This window comes from Rutilus rutilus, assembly GCF_951802725.1.
Source record: "Rutilus rutilus genome assembly, chromosome: 25".
In the NCBI taxonomy this organism is placed as follows: Eukaryota; Metazoa; Chordata; class Actinopteri; order Cypriniformes; family Leuciscidae; genus Rutilus; species Rutilus rutilus.
The window spans coordinates 4,004,108-4,018,452 of record NC_140229.1 but is presented as its reverse complement, the minus strand read 5'-3'; the positions used below and the strand labels follow the sequence as shown (position 1 = coordinate 4,018,452).

The following is a 14,345-nucleotide window of genomic DNA, read 5'->3' as shown; positions in this document are numbered from 1 at the left end:
TACCTCTGGAAAAGGGCTGTAGGTTGTTCTCAAATAACATTGCTGCCCATAACTAAGAAATATTGGATGGCAGCAGCTCTCATTGGCTTTACATGTGCCTCATATGAACCCACGGGCCCTGTGCAAAATGAGTCTAAGTGTGGACTAGACCGAAGCAGAGCGGTTTATTAACCCCAGATCAAATATAATATGAGGGAAGAGAGCTGAGGTGTGCTTACGGTGAGCGCTGATGGTGCCGCTGTCGTTTGGTTTGGTTTGGATTACAAAAGTTGACCTTGTACTGTGTTGTGGTACAAATTATTCAATGCATGTGTTCAGAATAAAACACTGCCATGCTATTCTTACCATTTCAGCCGTATACAGTATGTACACTGTGCACAGCGCAAAAAAATTTTTATGTATTGATTTTGTTACTATTTAACTTTGCACAATTATACAGTTAGTTGCATTTTATTATTTGCGTTCAGAAAATTGTGCACAAAATTGTATTTAGAATGCACAATAAAAAAAAAAATCTGAGAAGATCGCGGAATTAAATATGCAAACATGTTAATTTTAGATTTGCATATTCATTTTTACATATTATTTTACATGTCATTTGTATGCATTGGTACTGTATCCCATTATGTAATATACTAGACTTGACCATCCATTTCTAATATGAAAAATTATTAATAAATAGATAATTAAAATAATTGTATCTTATTTGTATAGAATATCGATCATTGAAGCATCTGGAGCCTTTTGAATTCAATACAGAACTTTATGCTTCAAAGTACATGACATTGATAACCAAACATATTTTATATGTTTGGATAAGTCTATTTATTTACATTACATTTTTAATTGTTTATTTTTACAGTCCTAAGTATGATTAAATAGTTAGTTGTAGTTTATTATTTGCATTTAGAATTGATTTAATTCTTCTGTCTACTTGAAATGAAAACGAAATGTTCCGAAAATTGTGCAAAAAATTGGATTGAAATGCAAAATGACTATTTTTATTCTGGGAAGGTAACTGGATGCCAGTTGCTGAACTAAGCATGCAAACATGTTTAAACGTGTATCTATGCATGCTGCATTTTCGTTTCCGCATCGAGCTGCTGTTCACTGATTCGTTTTTCCGTTCCTTAAATAATGTGCCAAGCTAAAGGTTCACCTGAGGAAGTTGTTTTGGTGTGTAGAGTGATTATACAGTGACGCGGGGAGGAACAGTGTGTGATGTAGTGCTCACTTTGACTAAAGTGCTGAGTAAGTGTTATTGTAAAGGTGAATAATGGACAGAATAAAGAGGGAGTTTTTGCATTGTCGACACTTTCACTGAATCTCAGACCCATGTGGACTCACTCCTGCTCAAGGTTAAATACAGCTTTTATTGTGCTTTTGATAAGAACATCATATTAAGTGTAGAGTATCATTACCGATGCTTGACATGAATGCCTGCTTGTGTAAAGAGCCAATCACTGTCTTGGTTTGAGGGTTGTTGTTGTTACTACAGTGTTTTGACTTGTTGCTAGGGTGTTTTGGGTGGTGGAGATGAGTTACTATGAACACGGTTAAATACTTTACTAATCACACACTAATTGTGAGCTGTAGTTGATGATAATCAGCATTGGTACAGAAGTATATAAGGCCTGTTTTTATTCTGTTACTGCAAAAGTGCACAAAAAGAAACAAAACAGAAAGAGGCAATAGATGTGAAGTTGAACTATTATCATGCACACCGTTGAGTCGCATCCACCCATACACACACTCTCCCAGCGCAGTAAAAGAGCCACATGTCCACAGATCTGTGTTTTGTGTTTACGCAGAAGTGCCTCATTATTTCAGCAGTGCTGTATGGGTTTGAGTCACGCAACAGCGTCTCCTGTTCTAGTGCTCCACTTATCATACATCTGTCGTACTAATTCTCATTTAGTGTTTTCCTGGTGCACTTGTGTCCATGAGAAGAATTGTATTATTGACGACTATTTTGAAAAGTAAATCTGAACTGTGTGCGATGACGTAATGTATGTGAGAACGGAAGTGATGAGTGAACAAGATGGATGAAGTTCACTACTCCTGTCTCGCTGCTTATTAACTCCTGACAGAGACCACTGCACTTTTCTTCCATTTCATTCTTCGGTGTCACCACTACATATTTTTTTTCCACTCAGCAGGGCTTGAAAATGCTCTTATAGCCCATACGTTACCGTTCAAAATTTTGGATAATAAATTCATATTTTTATTCAGCAAGGAAGCATCAAATTGATCATTTATAATGTTACAAAACATATATATTTCAAATAAAGGCTGTTCTTTTGAACTCGCTATTCATCAAAGAATCCTGAGAAAATGTATCACAGTTTCCACATAAATATTCAACTGTTTCAACATAGAAAATGATATTCTTGAGCTGCAAATCATCATATCTGAATGATTTCCGATGGATCATGTGACACTGTAGACTGGAGTAATGATGCTGATGCTAAAAATTCAGCTTTGTATAATCAGAGGAATACATTACATTTTACAATATAGTAAAACAGTAAATAGTTCTTTTAAAATATAATATTTTACAATATTACTCATTTTACTGTATTTTTGATCAAATAAATACAGCATTGGTGAGCATAAGAGACTTCTTTCAAAAACATTTTTTAAAAATCTTACCGACCCCAAACATTTGAATGGTAGGTTATATGGCTCAAATGTAAAGTTGGTTGATTACATAATTGCAGATAATTAAGATAATTGCATTTTATGTTTTCAAAAGCTTGATTTTTCTGCTTTAAAGTACCTCATTAACAACCAAAGATTTGCAATGTGTGGGGATATGTCCATTTAAATGTTTTACTAGCTATGCAGGGGTATAAAGTTCAATGCATTTTATTGATCCCTCTTGTTTGTTTTTTTGTTGGGTTTTTTTGTTGCATTTTTTGATTTTGCAACTCATTTTTGGCTCATAACCCACCAGTTGAGACCTACTGATTTAAATCATCGTAAATTAGGATTTTTTAATACTTGTTCATATGGTTATTTACTGTAGTTCTTGACATTAGTAATAGTAAAAGCATAGAACACATTGCAGATATGGACATTTAGAAACTATAATAGTTATCAAGCGTAGCGTTAGTTCTGGCAAGCCACGTTAGTCAATTGCATCAGCTGATCCACATCTACCTATAGGAATACATCACCTATCACCATATACATATATAATACTTCAGTATTATCAGCAGCTGTCGTGTTTCTCAGGAGCTAATTACCCTCCTCCCTCCCCAGCTCCTCCTCTCGCCCAGTCAGGATTTGGCATTCTGATTCCCTTTAATCTGAATAAATTCTCGAATTATGTTGTACTTTAAAATCTTGAATTAAATATATTTGCAAACATTCATGTTGGTTCTGTTCTGTTTACCCTAAGGGGGGTTATTGCTGTTCTCGCCCAGAACGGAACCATACCGCCAATCCAAACTGTATGCTAATTGTCAGTCGTATTTGACTGTAGTGGTCCTGACCATGGGCGTCAGTTTGGTTTGAAATGTGCTGGGGACAGAGACGCATTCGGAAGTGCATTTTCAGAAGTGCTGGGTACAATGACGCATTCATTTTTTTTCTCTCTTTCGCGCAGGTTTTGTTTTGAAAGACGATGTCCTGGCTGTAGCTCAGGCACGGCCCCACTTTTCAACAGGCCAACCCAAAACTTTCAACAACAAAAAAACAACAAAAAAATAAGCTCATCATTTGTGCTAAAATAGTGTTTAGTTTAAAAAAAAAAAACATTTTAAAAAGCTGGTTATATTTTGATGTTTCTGCGCAAGTTCAGCAGACAGTGAGGTTCGGGTTTGTTCCGATCAGAGCTCGTGGGTGGAGAGCGCATTTCTGAATATTCCGCTCCGCTCGCTCTTTCCGCAGGGTCGCTCGCTCAACACAGATGTCCTGTTGCCTGGTTCGAAAATATGTGGAATAAGGGCTGCTTCCGATTAAAGTTTTTTTTTCTAGTCGACTAGTAGGCTAGTTGTTCATTTAAGTCATTCGTGGACAAATCGCCCCTTTATATTAATTGAATTACTTATAGCCTACAGGATAATGAGCGTTTACGTAATATAGCCGCACTCAAGCGCACGACCGCACGCATAAAGCTTGCCACAAAGAACCGGTAAAAGTAATGATTATGAATGCGTCTAAATGTGTCTAAATACGCTGTGAATGTGAATGTGCATTATACGCTGAGTTTCAGTTCATTTATGAGACGAACTCCAGTTCACTCGCCGGCGCCTCCATGTCGTGATTCTGCTATATTTACTTATTTATTAAATCCAGGCAATTGGTTCATGAAACATTGATTAAAATTAAGATATAATTAATACAAAACGAAATTCAATTTAAAGAAAGGCAGCTGTTCTGTTTGAGGTCTCTGTGAAAGTTTTAAAGCAGTCTTTTAGTGCCGTTTTCAAGAGCGCTCACGTCCGTAACCGAGAACTGACACGTTGTTTTTTCCCTCATAAATGCGAACACGAAAAATTAAATAAAATTAATATTATAATGTTTTTTTGTTGGGTCAGACAATGATTACCAAATTTCTCTCTCATATTGCTCCTCATAACCACTGAAAACGGTCAAAAAATCGAACCAAAAGTCAAATTAATATGGATGGAAGTTAAAAGTGGTGGGTACAAAATGACTCATGACGAAATCTGGTGGGTACGCGTCCCCCCCGTCCCCCCCGAAATCGACGCCTATGGTCCTGACAGAAATAATAATAATAATGAATTCGACTTATTTAGCATGGATATAATGCTCTGTTCTCTTCTGTTTAGAGAGTCATTGGTTGAGTCTGGGTTGTTACTGCTGGTCGGGATGCTCAAACACACAGAGTACTGATATGAAAGAGCTACAAGCGTGAGTTCACTCAACAGTTTTGTTTCAGTTAAGCAGGAGCTGAATGCTGGAGCAGTGCTGCGTCAGGATCTTTACAGGAAATTAAGTCTTTTTTATTCTATTCAGCACGCCTCCTTTGTATGCAAATGAGTATTGTGCCATATTCGCAGAAGTCAGCGCTATTTGCCGGGTGCAATTAACATCTTACCGTTAGTGGACACCTAAAACACGAATCAGAATTTCACTTGATGTTTTCTGCACTCTCTATTGATCATGGCAGCAGTAATTCATTAAATGATGATCAAATGATGTTGAAAGCTTTATAGCAGGTCATATATCGAGACATGCTGCATAGTTCATCATGCTTTCAGCATTTAATTCAGGTGTCTGAATCTCAGTGGAGGAGTGATGCTGTACAGTCACAGTGGAACATATCAACACATTTTAGTATTGGTGCTACGCTGAAATGTCCTCTACCGGAAACGTCCGAATAAAACAGTGGTTTTGTAGGGCCGAAACCATGATGCTTAAGTTTTGACTGTGTTCAGAGCTGTTGCTGCATGAATAAAACTTCACTAAACAGAATTTGTCCAAAAATCACAATAAGCTTTGTGCGTTGTTACTTTTGATATGAAACAAAATCGATTTTAGTACAAAATTCAGACAATAAACGTGGTTTTGTGTCTCTTTAATGTGGAGTCATAGATCGCTGCACTCCTCAGTTCAGAGACACGTGATCGGATCATCTCTTCCTTTTTACTAGTTACGGCATGAAATAAACATGAATGATCATCAGAAGTCATGATTAAAGATATGGTACAACTCACTGAACTGCCTCACGTTAATCGGTGTTTCAACCACGGAAAGTCATCAATAAAACAGCTTGTAAACAAGGTCACGTAATGTTTCATTTACCTCAGAAAAACATGTCAATGTACATAAACTCGATAGTTAGCAAGTTAAAATAACTCTAGAAAGCTGCATCTTGATTAATATTTGCGCTATTGCATAATTCATTATATTAATATATCTGTTAGTGATGTCTTCATCATTTAGGCTAATGAATGTTTGAATTAATCTGTCATGAGAGCAAGTTATTACAGCTTAGTATTGTTCAAGTGTTTATATTTCACCAACAAATTGGAGTAAAAACATTCTTTTATCAAAAAGCTAATGTAAAAACTGCATTATGTGCAATTTACATGTTTGTACAACTCCGTTAAATTAATTATTAAATACATTTGATCAGTTATTTTGAGGAATTATTTTCAGTTTCGGTTTTCGGTGCATCACTAATTATCATCCTGGCACTCAGAACCGATCCACAGGGTGGGAAACTGCGTTCACTAATTATTTTGGGTGTGTTTTTGCATAATTCATTGCAATTTTTTAGCATTAACAATATTTCCAACTTCCTGTTTTCAAACGTTGCATGTTTGCATTTCTGCATCTCTTCTCTCTCTTCGCTGTTAGCGGCTGATGAGGTTGACTTAAGGTTGCGTCGTTGGCCTGGTTTCTGTCCGTCCTGATTCCCTCCGGTTGACCTCTGACCCCCAGGCTGAAAGGGCGTGTCTGTCTCCTTCCAGCTCTTGTCAGGTTCCCCCTGCGGCCCAGAGAAATGCATCAAACAAGCTCTGTGGAGAAGCGTGGCGTCCCTGCACACCTGCTGCTCTTGTCTTTCAGGAGGTGACTTCAGCTCTGCGGGCCGGCGTTTGGTGTCACCTCTTTGTGATTAGGGTCACGACGAGTGACCTCTGGCTGCTGGAGTGTTGGTGAGGGATGGGAAGGGCAGCGCGGGGCACGTACGTTTCGATGCCATCAAGCTGCTACTCAGAGCTGGTGTCATTTTGTTCTCTGTTCAGATGTGCAGAGCTCGCTGCCCTCACACACGTATTCTGCTTGAATAGATTTATTTTCCATTCTGTAGGGAGTTTTTTGTGTTTGATCTAGGTTGTTTGCGAGGCGAGCGCCGCATTGAAATTCCTCGTATATCCTTCTCCACAAAACATGCAGATTCCTTTCGAGCTGTTTCGTAGATAATTTCAAATATTTTTGTATGTTATATATGTATTTGCTTTACTCCCTGTGGTGAAAAGCACGTTTTTAATGTTGTTTATATGTCTATGAGTATTTTCTCCTTAAAACTGCAGTGAACCAAAGACTCAGAAACGTCCTACCGTCACCAACATATAACCGTTCGGGCCTTTTCTCCACTGACTTTCTATGATGTTCAAAGCGTTTCTAAGGATGCTGATTTTTGCTGATGGTGAATAGGAACGGGATAGCAACACATTATTAGCTGTTTGATAACGTAGTCAAGCCAAAGGCTAATCATATATTAATTACCGTTATGTGTCCGACGTTGTAGAGAGCGATTGATAAAACGCATCACCGTTCTGATACATCAACTTGTGGTGGATGAACCTGTATAATTCACTCTTTCTCTTCTTCTTCTGAATCATTTTCTTGTTCAAACATATATGGCAGATTTAAACTGTGGCTGTGATTGAGTGGAGGCGGGGCCTATTTGCATATTCATGGACCCTCGTATACTTAATTAAACAAGGCGTGTAAAGTTACATTCAAGCTATTTTAAAGCATGCAGAAATAATTTTTTAAATATGTCATTTTGATTATCAAAGGGATTAAGTTACTGCAGGGGGACTTTAAGATATTTAAAGATTTGTCTGTTTTTCTGACCAATGGACTTCGCGTTCGGGAAATGTTACTTTTCAGTTCCATTTTTTTTTTTAATCTCCCATTGTCTTACATTTATAGAATGTTTGTAATTCAAAATGTAACTGTCAACGATGATGTCACTGTAGCAGTTGTATTTGAATTCTGTTTTGGCTTATTTCTCGCATATATTTGCATAGTAATTTTGATTGTTTTCCTTTGTTTGTGGAAGACAGAGCACGTTCCTTCATTCACAAACAGCAAGTGAGAGCGCAAGGCAACGGAGCAGAACACAGCCGTCTTGAGTTGAACTGTTTAACTTTAAGTTTATGGCTTTAACTGCTAGTTTTGTTTGATTGTCATTTGCATAAGCAGCATGTGACTGAAAGAAGGAAGTATTTGTTTTTTCCTTTGAAATTTTGATTTCAAACAATCTTGTTTCTCCTATTTCCATGTTGTCTCTCGTAGATGTGTCCTTCAGGCCGAGAAGCTAGTGGAATATCATATTCCCAGATGTCAAGCCTTTTATTAGCTGAGACGTCATGTTCCTGGTCTTATTGAGAATGATCTTTCATAAAAATGATATTTATATATGTTGTTCTTCCTCTAACACACTGTGTTTGTGTACTTGTTTCTCACCTAAGCATCACAGAGAAGTGGTAAAATGGTCTTGTAAAACATCTCGTGCTGTGCGAAACCTTGACTAACATTACACTAGTGTTTGAAAGTTTGGGGGCAGTAAGAATTTCTTAATAATTTTATTCAGCAAGAGTGCGTTAAATTGATCAAAAGTGACAGTAAAGACATTTATAATGTTACAGTAGATTTCTGTTTCATATAAATGCTGCTCTTTCTATTCATCAAAGAGTCCTGAGAAAGTGTATCACGGTTTTCACAAAAATATGAAGCAGTTTTCAACATTGATAATAATCATAAATGTTTCTTGAGCAGCAAATCAGCCTATTAGAATGATTTCTGAAGCATCATGTGACACTGAAGACTGGAGTAATGATGCTGAAAATAAATTACATTTTACAATATATTCAAACAGAAAACAGTTATTTTGAATTGTAATAATATTTCAGAATATTTTCGTTTTTGCTGAATTTTTTAATCAAATAAATGCAGCCTTGGTGAGCAGAAGAGGCTTTTTCAGAAACCCCAAACTTCTAAACTCTCGTGGACTTCCAAGAAAAAGGAAATGTAATGAACGTCAAAATAACGTATGGACCCTGAGATCTTTTTCATGTGTTTTGTTTATGATTTGTTTATTGTCTGTCTCTGAGGATTATCTCATCAGAGAAAGCGCAACTGTTTGGCAAGTCGCAGTGGCATTCATCCTTTCCGCGTGTTTCTCAGTCGCTCTCAGTGTGTGACAGTCAGTGAAGTCTGATCATTACAGGAGAACAGAGGAGTCCGACTGTGTGAATTCGACCACTGTGGTTCAGTTGTGTCCCTGCGATGGGCCTGAGAAGCTCTGATGGGATCCCAGCCAACAAAGAGACATGCCTCTCAGTATGCCGTCGGCGTATGTGAGCCAAAAAGTGTGCTTTCATTTTTTTTTTTTTTTCTTGGTTTGAAATGTCCATTTTAAACGGAATGAAAGACACACTCGATCCTGTTCCGATTATAAAGCTACAAAGCGTGAAACCGGAGCGGAGAGTGTATCTGTCCCGGCCACCTAAAGCAGAACAAAGAGTGTTTGAACGGATCCTCTTAGACCATCATTGTGGCCACAAATGGAAATCTGGTGAAAGATGTCGCCGGTGAAGTGAGCGCTAGTAATGCGAGCATGCAAATAATCCGATGGCATTCCCGGGAGAGATGGGAGAGGCAGGGAATTGTTTTTCGGCTCAGGCAAGGACATTTATTCTGACTAGAAAGGATTTGCTCAACAAAGAGAAACTGGAAGGTGTTTGTGGTCGAAGAGGCTGCTTTGAGTCACTTGGTTAACCTTACTTTGCTCTTAGCAAAAGTTTGTAGTTTCTAAATCAAGGCACCGTGGCATAATTGATTATTAGTGGTGTTTGCGAAGTCAATCTTGAGGTTAATGGTGTGATGAAACCTCTAACACGAAGTATTAAAGTTCAGTGTGTGCGTCTCCTGCGGCGTTCGAGCTCCACACATGAATGATCCCTCAAATCAGATGTGCTGTGACTTTACTAAGGGATCAGACGAGTTTGTCAAAGTTTCTCGCACCAAAACCATACAGTTGACACTAGTACACTCTGCAGAACATGGTAATAATTGAAGCTTAACAGTTTCATTAATAGGGTTTCACGGGGACTTAATAATTTTATAATTATAATCCGAATAGCAAGATGGTAGAAAACTGTACATTTCTTGTCTATATTCCACCCACTGCCACTTATACCAACTACGGGAATGAGCGCAGTTACAATAGCTTAATATGTGGGAGAGCGTTGCTATAGAGAGTGACAATATTGTATTGCAATATGTAGCACTTCAAAGTCAATACCAAATCAAAACTAGTTAGCACATTAGTTGTAATTGAAAAGGTTTAATGACAAAATATGGTTATGGTTACACTTAAAATAGTTACAAAATTTATGTATGAGATGATGATGATGATGATGATGATGATGACTTATACCATTAATCTTACCCAGCATGAAAAATGTTACGAGAGAGAGAGAGAGAGAGAGAGAGAGAGAGAGAGAGAGAGAGAGAGAGAGAGAGAGAGAGAGGAAAGAGGAGGTAAAGAGAGAGAGAGGGGGGGGTGAGAGAGAGAGAGAGAAAGAGAGAGAGAGAGATAGGAAAGAGGAGGTAAAGAGAGAGAGAGAGAGAGAGAGGGGGGGGTGAGAGAGAGAGAGAGAGAGAGAGAGAGGGGGGGTGAGAGAGAGAGAGGGGTGGGTGAGAGTGTGAGAGAGAGAGAGAGAGAGAGAGAGAGTAAGAGAGGAGGTGAGAGAGAGAGGGGGTGACAGAGAGAGGGGGAGAGAGGAGGTAAAGAGAGAGAGAGAAGGTAAAGAGGGAGAGAGAGGAGGTAAAGAGAGAGAGAAGAGGTAAAGGGAGAGAGAGGAGGTAAAGAGGGAGAGAGAGGGGGGGTGTGAGTGGGGGGGTGGGGTGAGAGAGTAAGAGAGGGGGTGAGAGAGAGAGGGGGAGAGAGGAGGTAAAGAGAGAGAGAGGAGGTAAAGAGGGAGAGAGAGGAGGTAAAGAGAGAGAAGAGAGTAAGAGAATAAGAGAGCCAGAGCACCAAAGAGACAGTGCAACAGTTTCAGTCTTCTTTTATCTTTTCCTGACCATGTGACTAAAACCCGAATGTGAGACATTCAAACTGACCAATCAGATCATTACAACTTTTTGTTGTAAATTAATTACCCCCATTGTAGATGTGACAATTCATCGACCCCCAACGTACACACATCTTGCCCTACAGACCTTGATCACTATCAGCCCCTCGGTGCCTTTAGGAACTCCAGATGGTCCTTGTGGAAGAAAGAGGGGGTGGAAAACAGTAAAGCAAAATGTCTTGGTTCATTGCAAATATCTTGGATTATTTTCAATCCTGCAGTTATTAACGATTTGCTGACTCTGCAAGGTCCATTCTGAACTGTGACTTTAGTTTTTCATAGCCATTTTTCATGCTTTCTCTGAATTAAACGGGCTGTTGGTGCTTCTACATTTAAGACTTCTTTATGTAAATGAGGTCAAACAGAATGATAATTATACTAATGAAGTATACTTGATCATGATTATGATTGGTCGACATCAGGGTGTTTCACAAGTTATGTAAACAGGCATTCTTGTTATCCAAGTCTTCTGAAGTCATAACTTAAATTATCACATTTTATCGTGAAAAACGTGATAATTTAAGTTGAGAAAACTTAATATCTTTTAATTTCTAATTTTTTTTAAGTTGATCCAACTGTTCACTTTTTACAGTGCAAGTCTTCTGAAGTCATATGAAGAAAATATAAATGAGAGAAACAGACACAAATTTAAGTCATTGCTTAAATTAGTTTTTAATATTGATTTGCATACTTCAAAGCGGCAACACTTTATTTCAATACACATTCTACTAACTAATTACATGAGTTTCAGGAGACTGTAGCAGACTGTGAGTAGACTGTTAGGTATTAGGGTTCGGGTTAGTAGAGTAAGTTGCAAAGTTACTTATAGTCAGTTGAATGTCTGTTGTGGAGCATCAAAATAAAGTGTTAGCAGTTATTATGCCGATAGTCTACTAATACTTTAGTAAGAGTTATAGTTGACGTGAAGGGCCTACAGTAATTGCAAAGTTACTTCTAGTTAGTAGAGTCTAAATGTCTATTTCCCTGCGATTTACATGCGACTGTCATTCTGCATTTCTCGTTTATGTCACTAAAAGTGCACATGAATATGCGTTTGAGCTCCAGATATGAATGATTCCTAAAACCAGGTGTGCTGTGACTTTACTAAGTGATTTAAAAAAATTCCCAGCATGCATTGCAGCTTGAAAAATGATGTGGCGACTATTATTAAAGAATCATTGCTTTGCATTTACTGGCTTGATTTATACTACTGTTATTTCGCTGTCTTGTGGTTCATATTTTTACTGAATTATAATTGTTGATCATCACCATGTTTGAGATTTGTGCGTTGAGGTATATGTGCATCTCAGTGCAACTTTTGCGCACGATATATTTGCCAGGGTAAAATGTTTGCCTCTAAATTTATGTTTAAATCATATAGTTAGCATTGAAAATCAAACATGAAGATGAAAAAACAAGGATTGTAGCCCCTTGCATTACTAATGCAAAACAATATTTAGTTGCCTTGACAAGAATGTTTAAGTTCAAAACACTACCTGTTACTCATTAGATGAACCAAAGTATATAATTCGGCTTTAATTGGAGCTAATTAGTTGAGTTAACTTAAGTTGAACTGATCACGATCAGTGTGTTTACACGATGAATCCAATCCAATTTTAGATTCTGAAAGTTCTGTTATGAACCATAAACGTCGCAAACGGATTACTGCACTTCACAAGTGTACAAAGTAGGGGTGTAACGATACACTCGTCACGATTCGATACAAATCGCGATACCGAACTCACATACTATCGCGATATTTTAAGCTAAAATAAAGAGTTTTTTTCAATTATTATTATTTCTCTATAATTTTAAGTATTATTATTACATTATCAGGACCCACAAATATTCCCCCATTGCATTATTATACATTATTTTCAACATTATATACGTATAGTAGTTTAATGTAGTAATGTCACTGAAACGCCATAAACGTTCAGTTTTTTCTCATGCTGTAATTAATATTGTATGTAGATATTGTTCATTCTTAGTTTGTTAACTAAAGTAGTTAACTAATGAAACAATATTGTAAAGTGTTACTAATGAAATGCCTAACAGAACTTGTTTTGCTATATAGAATTTTTTTCTTCTGTGAAAAAACTATCAACATTTCTTGTGTATGTTTCTTGTGAAAGTGTGTATGAAAATGTCACCATGTGCTTTTCTGACTCTAGGATCAGATAACTCTCATGCATAACTCTCTACAAAGGCTGCATGTGTAATGCTGAATGATTGTGTTTCTCTATATCTGATTGTCCTTGAGATCAAACATCAAATATGTCCTATTTTTTTGTGTGTTTTTTTTTACACCAGATGCTCCCCGAGTCATTGTGAACATGGAGGGAGATGCTCTCAGTCATGGAGCACGTTTCACTGCAACTGTTCTGCGACGGGCTACAGCGGAGCGACCTGTCACAGCTGTGAGAACGCATCTGAAATACACACACCACAAACCTTTCATTACACAGTTAAAGGAACATGCCGACATTTTGGGGCTTTAGCTTATTCACCGTATCCGCAGAAGTAGCAGTGCTTCGCCTTCTGAGAATATAGTTCCCAGTATGTATGCGGTTAGAAGATGGCTGTGTCTCATGTGACCTTGTTATTTGTTCACGCTGTGACTATACAAATCACAACATGTAAATAGGAAAATGTTGGCGTTATTTTGTCACTTATTGGGAGCAGTATGCTAGCTGGAGCCATTTACCTCCAGTCTTTGTGCTAAGCTAGGCTAACAGTGGCTGCGTCAGACGGAGTTACGGCACGCACGGAGATGAGAAGGGTATGTAGGGACTCATCTAACTCTGTCTGGGGGATACGGTGAATAAGTCCCAAAATGTCGGCGTGTTCCTTTAAAGTCAAGGACAGATCAGGAGTCAAATGCAGAGAGAATAGTTTACTTCATCTGCAAGACAAACTTTATTTAATGTCTGGCCTTTAGAAAAACTGAAATCTTCACCCTTTATTCAAATATGATTAAAATTAGTTAATGATTTTGTAGGCATATTGCTTGGAGTCAATGGTTTTATTTGTGGTGATAACGCAATGAAACATGACAAATTGTGCCGACGTCATTTTTGACCAGGCTGGTCATACAAATAAATTATGAACACATGCAAAAACAAAAGAGAACCAACAAAATATTAATAACTGATTATGTAGTAGTCAATGTCGGCTTTTTCCTGTAAACACGTTCAGAACGATCCCTGTCAATCGGCGCTGGATCTCGTGTTCATCTGCTAATGTTCCTCACCAGACTCGAGCCATTAAAAGTGTTTAAATGAGTATGTAGATGCTCTTTCTTATCTGCGTTGTTTTGAACTTTTAATGAAAATTGAATTGGTGTGAAGCGACTGTGAAGGCGGGATGCTGACATGGTTGTGTAACTCACTTCATTACGCCACAGATCACACTGTATGTTCTAATTGTGTTATATTGGAGTTTAAACGCGCTACGAGCTTTTTTCTCTTCGGCTCACATTCATTGTGACACATATTC

The 14,345-nt window shown here is 37.9% G+C and overlaps 1 protein-coding gene across 1 annotated transcript in view; it reads left to right on the top strand.

Annotated features, from left to right (window-relative positions):
- The window catches only part of cntnap3 (contactin associated protein family member 3), a 125,470-nt gene that overhangs the window by 68,552 nt on the left and 42,573 nt on the right, over positions 1-14,345 (top strand). The window contains exon 11 of the mRNA XM_084400122.1: positions 13,161-13,267. Coding sequence (XP_084256248.1) covers positions 13,161-13,267 — 107 coding nt within the window. The remainder of the gene's footprint in view (positions 1-13,160; positions 13,268-14,345) is intronic.